At 39.0% G+C, this 8,277-nt stretch overlaps 1 protein-coding gene across 3 annotated transcripts; it reads right to left on the minus strand.

Moving 5' to 3' along the window:
* Positions 1 to 2,133: 2,133 nt before the first annotated feature.
* anp32a (acidic (leucine-rich) nuclear phosphoprotein 32 family, member A) lies at positions 2,134 to 7,944 on the minus strand. 3 transcript variants are annotated; one of them, XM_026937447.3, is made up of 7 exons: positions 7,769 to 7,944; positions 5,085 to 5,234; positions 4,859 to 4,981; positions 4,015 to 4,213; positions 3,748 to 3,863; positions 3,568 to 3,622; positions 2,134 to 3,044 (listed from the first exon to the last, which is right to left on the minus strand). In XM_026937447.3, exons 1-7 carry the CDS (start codon positions 7,820 to 7,822, stop codon positions 2,980 to 2,982), a joined length of 762 nt encoding a protein of 253 aa, XP_026793248.1. In that variant the 5' UTR covers positions 7,823 to 7,944; the 3' UTR covers positions 2,134 to 2,979. The 3 variants fall into 3 exon arrangements, with proteins under 3 accessions (XP_026793248.1, XP_026793247.1, XP_034155649.1); XM_026937446.3 differs by having other exon boundaries at positions 3,748 to 3,866; positions 7,769 to 7,936; XM_034299758.2 differs by lacking the exon at positions 7,769 to 7,944 and adding an exon at positions 6,707 to 6,757 and having other exon boundaries at positions 3,748 to 3,866.
* Between the last annotated feature and the right edge of the window lie 333 nt (positions 7,945 to 8,277).

Below are 8,277 nucleotides of genomic sequence, written 5' to 3' on the forward strand. Positions count from 1 at the left end.
GAGAACATGAAAACATTCCCATCCTGTTGAGTTTCTCAGCTCCAGACCTGGAGGCCCACTGTTCTACAGAGTCTCAAGTTGTCCCTGCTCTAAACACGCCTGATCCAGTGGGCCACCTCTTGAGAAACGCTGTGCTGAACAACCCCAGAGGCATGTATTATTATTATTATTATTAGTGTTTATACCAGTGCACTTTTGAATCCTCAAATTGGATTGGTCAGAAAGTGTTGATTAATTTTCTATAACAGCAGCTCTAACAGCTGTGCCAGCTGCAAAGCAAATCATCGGGTTATATTAATGTGCACATTCTAATATACTATTGTTTCTATAGTAACAGCTAATACAATGGGGACTTGTAGAGTGGATGCCATATAATCTACGCCAAATAATAAGCAGGTTAAAACTGTTATTTAACAAAGAATAATGTATAATTTGTGATATGGTGAAGTCTTCTGTAAGGAGAAGTTTATTTAACATCTATGGAAGGAGTCTTCAGAGTCAGTACTTTTTCTGCCAGTCTTCAGGATGGAGGAATTTTGCGGTTTCTGGTTTCTTGAAAACCTGACAAAGTGCATATTTTTCTATGTCTCATTAACTTAACATGCGAGAGCAAAAGGAGAGGCTGGTGAGGGAACTGTTTACATCTGATAAAACATGAGATAAGAATGAACCAACTTGTCTTGCGGATGTTCCACAACATTAAATGTATAAAATGATAGATAAATAGATCAAAAGTACCACGTCATTCATTACTAAATTAAAAAAATTGTAATTGTTCAAACTTTTATGGGGTATGAGAGGAACAAAAAACTTCAGTACAAACTAGAGGAACAAAAAACTTCAGTACAAGCTGTTATTGGAAAATAATCAACTTGGCAAACCCCATTGTGTTTCATTCCTTGTGTAACTGTACCACAGCTGACTTGCAATTTTATACAAAAGGCAATGTAATGCTGGCGTTTGAGGAACTTCAAGCCCAAAGTAAGATTAACATCTAGTGTTAGATCTGTCCCTTAAACAATAGCCTTGCTGTTCTGTTCAGATGAAAAATTTCCATCAATACACACATGTAGGATCCCTGTATTCCTTTCAAAGTGGTGAATATAAAAAGGAAATTGGGGGTAGGGGGTATATCAACCTATATCAAAGCCTCACTAATTCATCAAGTGTTATAGTTAAGGGTTATAGTTAAGTTACCAGTTTAAATTTTGAGTGCCCAGTACTAGACAGTTTTCATCACGTTGCTGGACAAGCTTTGTTCTGTATAATGCCTTTTGGGCCCTGTCTACTCAGGGCCCTTGGAGTCGTCCCTGTGCAATGCCCATTTTCTCCACTAGGTGACATCAGCATGAGCCAGGCCAAAGTCGGACAGAGTCCACCTGTACCACGCAGCAGACAAAATTATACAGGGAGGAGGATATTGACCTTCTATGATCTTTGATATTTTACCCTTCAAATTGTGTGAAGCCTCACAATTAATTGGTTTATAAATAGAAATGACATTGTATATCATTGTGACTTAACCTGAATAGTAACAGTCTGAATTTTTTTTTAATACCGCCTTCATAAACAACTCCAATTCATTCCTTATCAACAAGAACGCTGACTTCTTTCTCAGTCACGTCTAAACTTTTTTTTTTTTCCATTTTAATAATAAAAACAAAAAGGTATAATTTAGAGCCACCAAATACAGATCAGAATGTCTTCGCTTTAAATAATTTCAGTATCATCTCTGAATATTTACAAAATATCCAGATTGAGGAAAAAAAAAAATAAAAAAATCACAAAAATGTAGAATTTAGAACCATCTAACAGCTCAGAATTCCTTCGCTTAAAATAACCCAAAAGTATCTCTGAATATTCACACAAATATCCAGACAAAAAGAACACACACAAAAAATACAAGCTAATATCCTTTCCCTGAGCTTACAATTACAATTTCGTCGAGAGGCTGATTTTGATGGAACTTTCTAAAACTTATATGTAGTGAGACTAAACACAGCTGTGTAAGTTTCATACATTAATGTAGTAACTAATGACCTGGATGGAGAAATCAAAGTGGTTTCAATGTGATCATGAGCTCAGTACATTCTGCTGGATCACTGCTTGCCAAAATTACTTTACAGCTGCATGTGTTTTCATTCGTTTTATTACAGTTAACTGTTACAACTGAGATTAATGGTGAAAAATGTCTGCCGTTATCAAAGGGAATAGAAAAAAATATATTTGGTCATTATTTACAAAGAACACGAGACCTCTGAACTAGCCACGCAAGAAGGAGAAAGGGTTTCTAGGAGTCATTTGACAAGGGCAGACATTCAGTTCTAAACATTAAAAAAATAATAATAATAAAATAAAATAATCACATTGAGAGGTTGTACTGTGCAGGTTCCGATGCCTCCTCTGTGCCTGAACAGCACGTCACATGATGACGAGAACACGAAAGAGACGCAATGTACACAAACAAAAAGGTGTGATTTTAAAAAAAGGTGGGTAAGAAAACCCTCTTGAAATCCAGTAGTCAAATTTAAAATAGAGCCAGACATGCTGTTTTTAAAAGGTTTTTGGTATTTTTTTGTCATTTAAATACATAAGTCATACCCAGCAATCTGTATAAGCAATCTGTATAGGCATCAACAGTAAAGAGAAAATAAAAATTACAAAGAGCAAACTGAGTTTTGTTTCGGACAATAGGAAATTTCTACTACTGTGTTGCCAGCCGTCTGTAGAGGTTTAAGAGAAAAAGAATGGGGTCAAACAAAGTTAAAAAAAAAAAACAAAAAACAAAAAAACAATCAAAAAATAAAACAAAACAAAACAAAACAAAAAAAACTAATATTTAAACTGTGTCCTCGTATATCTACTAACCCACCCCTTACACCATTTGCATACCTCCCCAAACCACCGCAAAATTACATTAGGACATAGAAACAGAGGGTTAAAACAGTCAGATCACAAAGGGAACCCGAGAGTGCATGTTCAGTCATCATCCTCCTCTCCTTCTTCATCCACCTCCCTTTTCCTCTTCCGTCCCCTATCCTCCTCTGCAACAAATAAATAAAAAGCACATTTTATTACACTGAACATTCCTGAGATTTTAACCATGTATGTATTTTAAATAATGGCACATTACAAGTGCATCTTAAAGGAGAATTCCACCAATGTTAATATTTTTTCAGTGTGAGAAAAAAAAAAAAATCACTTCATTGCATTTTTAGATGTAGATATAAAAGGCTGTTCACCTTTTAACAAGTGTTAATATTTGTTTTGGGAAACAAATTTAATAGGATCACTCTCAGACCTTCAGTAATAAAACCAAATGCCAATACACCTCAAATGGAAATAATGGGTTTTAAGTGCCATAATTGATATTGTTAACAATATAAGGAAATGTGAATATTACATATAGCCCTATTTTCATTAGGATTCTCCTTTAATAACATACTGCAACTGAAAATCTTACGACACTCTCTGAGGTATATTAACGCTGAGCGCTAATCCTTAAAATTTATGTCCGTTCTGTAGCCAAATTCAAAATGGCTAAATAAAAACAGCTCAATTGCTTACCGGAGTCGTCCTCGTCATCAACTTCCCCATCATTTAAGTCTTCTTCCTCCTCCTCCTAACAAGGAAATGTGTGTCAAAAAAGAAATACTTCAGACTCAAAAATGTTTCTTTCCTTGTTAAAGACATCATTGTATGTCAGAGGAGTAAATATTGTAAATATACAAGTGCTGCAGCATTCACCTCTCCACTGACATCTTCCTCCTCCTCTTCTTCCCCTTCCTCCTCATCTTCCTCATCTCCTTCTTCTTCATCTTCATCACCTGGCGCTGCATCCTCATCATACTCCTCCTCATCTACTTCTGTCAAATGCAAAAACTTTCCTCAATTAACTTGAAAATATACTGAGAAATTATATATATATATATACACACACACACAGGTTATATCATGCATCCATATGGTGTATGTGGTTAATGGGAACACAATGACCCAAACAGTAATGAATACCATCATCTTCGTCTTCATCGTCATCCAATCCCTCAACGTAGGCCTCTGCGTCAGAGTCAGGAGCCTCTTTATCCTCTTTGTCATAGCCATCGAGATATGTCAACTGAGGCAGCAGCTTAAAGACGTTTTCTCTGTAGTCGTTTAAGTTTGTCACCTCACAGTTGAACAGGTCTAAACTTTTGAGGCTTTCCAATTTTTTCTGTTGAAACAGGAAACATTTTATAGTTAAATAAAATGCAGTATTTATATTATACCCATAAAGAATGAAATATATTTCCATAATTCATTTAGTATAGCCTAAAACTGTTCAAAAAAACCCTCTAAAATGCTAAATGTACAATTTCTTTGGCTCGCCACAGGCACATTACAACACAAACTAATCGTAAATTGCTCATATATTTAAGGCCCAAACTATTACATTATGCCAACAATGTAAACTGTAGTCTTTAAGTATTTTACTAATACTATTTTAACCACCAGCTTCTCCAGTGTATTAGATAAGCTATGTTTAATGTCAGCCTTGTGTTAAACCATTCACCTTGTAATAAATAAATAAATAAATAATTTAAAAAAGTAAACAAAAAAGAGAGCAAGAAATAGTTCTAGCAGGCCAAACATAAAACCAGACTGGGAACATTGATGTTATATGACTGCTTCATTACAACACTGGCACATGGGTTTAATGACAAAGTGTAAAGGATGGGTACACAAGAACCTGCAGGTCTACAACAGTAAATTTTTATTCTGTGGTGCAGCACAGACGCATATTACAACTCAAGAAATCACGAAAGAATTCTCACTAACTTCCACAAAGGTGTATGGCCTCTGTGGCCTTAAAACTCACCAGGGGTTCGATGGTGCTGAGATCTTTGATCTTGTTGCCGCTGAGGTTGAGATGGGTGAGATTGGGACATTTCTCTGCCAGTACCTCCAAACCACCCGAGATTCTGTTATCGCTAAGCTCGAGCTATTGCATACAAAACACAATCATCTTTATTAAGGCTGCAAATACAATGTGAGATATAAAGAAGAGTCATTTGTTTTATGCAATAAGAGCAACACGTTTGTACCTTTTTGAGTTTGTTAAGCTTGGGCAAGTTGGCGACTGAAGTTAAGCCGACGTTGATTGTGCTTAGAAACTCCAGCTCCTCAAACTCGTCTGTAAGGCCTTCGATTTTGCCTTCATTTGACCGACAGTTGTCGAGCACAAGTTCTTTCACCTGATAAAAGACAAAGGATGTTAATGTGCGAATAAAACTGACAAACTGGAAATAAAACCAAGCTGAAGATGTGTACAAGTGCCCAGCTCTGCAGCTCAGTCAAGACGCTTGGTATTGGACTGGCTTCTGGTTCATGTTGCAAGCTTAAATTGAGTCACATCACTGCTGTTGCCAGCTTTTGACTCAGAGTGTAGCTCGCTTGGATTACAGGGGATGTTTTCTCTTACAACCCCTAATGAACAAGTCACATCTTCATATAGCTCAGACAATGATTAATAGACGTTTTGCACAATTTGGATAGAATGAGGCCTGTTTGTCATTTTTGATCATTCTGAGCCTACAATCTGAGGAAAAACACTCCTCAAAGGTCCCTTTATTTGACAGGAAAACATACATGTGTTTTTCACACATGAGACGGTATGTGTTTTCACATATTCAGATAAAAGTACATGTTTTTAAAATTACAGCTGTTCCAGTATTACACATATGTGAAAATATGTCACGATTCAACATGTGGAAGATCACAATCCCATTTTTTCTGGATAGTTAATGAACCTTTTTGCTGTGGTGTGAACCCTTTATGCCTCTAATGAAAGAGGCTTGAAGGTGCCAGACACAACCACCTTTTCTCTACTGTAGTTACTTAAAGTGCACCTTTATCCTGTGAAAATGTCTAGCCAATTAGATTAATTAGGGTAAATAGTCAGACTCAACATATAACATTAATACAGTGGGGGAAGAAATGGGGATCTGTTGCCTCAGTGAAGCCATTACATCGTGTCGATTAGAGTAATCAGCAGGCTACAGCAATGAGCGATTATTCGGAGCAGCTCTACTCGCTGCTTTGACTCGCCGCGTTTTTTTCTCCTCACACAACAAAATGGCTGTCTCCGCAACGAGCCGCGTCTATTCGCTTTCCAGCACTTAAAACGTTTTAAACCGACGCCTGCTTTTTCAAAAGGACAAACAAAAGCCAGAATATGGTGCAGAACAAGCCAGTTTTTTGATGAAATCGCCTTAAATTGTCCCAGGAGTCCAGACACGGGCTAAAGAATTCAGGAGTAGGAGGGGCAGGTAACACGACATAGCCGAAATGCTACCAAGTCCGTGTGTAAAACAAACGGATTTTTTTACATTTAATTATTTATTTTTTTACAAACTGATAAAGCGAATTTCGAAAACAGGACCCGTTTTGGTGTTTTACTCGACTGTGGACTGTAGTAAGGGACTGCTCGGACTGCAGGAACGGTACGTTTAGTCGATTAAACGCCGTGTGTCTTTGTTGCTGGTTAAAATGGCGGCTTGTCCTACATGTCGGAACTGGAGCAGCGCCGCTCCGAGTTGCGTAGCGCTCCTCACACAAACACAGAAATACCGAGCACAGCCATGCGCCTCTAAACATCCCCAGCACATTAGTTCCAGCAGCAGATCGGAGACAGGCTCGGAAAGGACCGCTATTAGAGTCTAATTACATTTACAAGACGAGTAAACGCCGTATTTGGACGCATAATATAAAGAGACGTCAGACGCTATCGGAGACTTGGGAAACGTTGCACTGGACTAATCTGTAGCCAAACGTAGCTCCCACTTCGGAAAGCACCGCCAGCTTGTGTGTAATTTAGCGAGCACGTCGGGGTTATTACAAGCGCTTCTTCTCGCTTTACATCTTCAGTACCGACATAATGCAGTTTTAATGGGCTTTCGCGCGCCTTCACGCAACTCGATGTAAAGATGAGACCGAAAATCGAACAGCAATCGCGTGCTTGTGTTCCACACGGCATGTACTCGCGCGCGCACATACACATATAACACATACATATCCACATACACTAATAACGTGGGAGGGGGGGTATCTAACGTGCACATCTGTCTGGTCAGATCATTTCGACCCATTAGAGCTGTATACATATATACATATATATTCTAAAAAAATATATAATAGTAATAATAATAATAATAATAATAATAGTAATTCCACCAACACAGTAAACTGATCAGCTCGTTACCAGTCAATCACCTGCACAGCGATTTAAATTTCTCCTACAAGTTGCTCAACTCGCCACCTAAACACAGAGGACTGCTATTAATCTGGAAACGAACAGCATAAAAAAGGTTTGAATGGTAAGGATCTTTTTTTTTTTGCAGCCCCAGGGATGCAAAGGAAAAGGGCGCGATCAGGGCTACAAAGTTACAAATATGGCTTCTCATGCCGCTTCCCTTGTTTATACGCTGGCTACACAATGCGCGTTAGTGTTCCACTTTCCCAGCAAGCCGATCGATCAGAAGCCTTGAAAAGTTGAGAAAAGCGAGCAAACTGCGAAAGCCCTGGTCCATGTGTAAACACGTCGAGTTGTTCCGAACCTGTGACCGCGGCCCCGCGTTAACAAAGTCACCTCAAACTTTTCATTCAACACATCAAGTTGACGGCGTGCAACATCTACCACTGTCCATCTACCTTCCAGCACACAGCTTATTCTAGCAGCGATTTTAGCCCCCAAAAATCTCCCAAGTCGGGAAATCGGAAAGCCGCTTACGTCCGACGGCGTTCGGTTACGCAATTCCAGATGAATCCTCTTCTTCATATCCATCCTGAGGGTCTGTGAGTGACGGATTTAATAAAAGAGCGCAGTTAAGACTTGGGAGTCTTCGCTGCACATTCAGCTATAGCCCCTTTACAAACTAGAGCTTGCCCGTCTGCCAAACTTGACGCCTGCAGGAGGCGGGAGTTGGGTGTGGGATTGTCGTCACCGCGGACCAATCAGAGACGCGCGATCCAGTCTGAAAGGCCCTAGCACGAGCCGCGCGACCAATGAACGCCTGCCCTGAAATCGGGTGGGGTTTACAGGGGGGAGGGTTTGGTTGATCCAGTAAAGTCTGTTTTAGGGTGACGGGTGACATCTATGCGTTAAAATCACCCAAAGTGGCGAAGGCGCCAAAGATTAAAACTAAACGGATACAGGGTCAGGTTGCTGTTTAAGCAGCACGCCGTGGATCAGATTATGAAGACAACACTTTACAGTAGTTATTGTTTTAAAAATTTATA

The sequence above is a fragment of the Pangasianodon hypophthalmus genome, chromosome 25 (assembly GCF_027358585.1).
Source record: "Pangasianodon hypophthalmus isolate fPanHyp1 chromosome 25, fPanHyp1.pri, whole genome shotgun sequence".
In the NCBI taxonomy this organism is placed as follows: Eukaryota; Metazoa; Chordata; class Actinopteri; order Siluriformes; family Pangasiidae; genus Pangasianodon; species Pangasianodon hypophthalmus.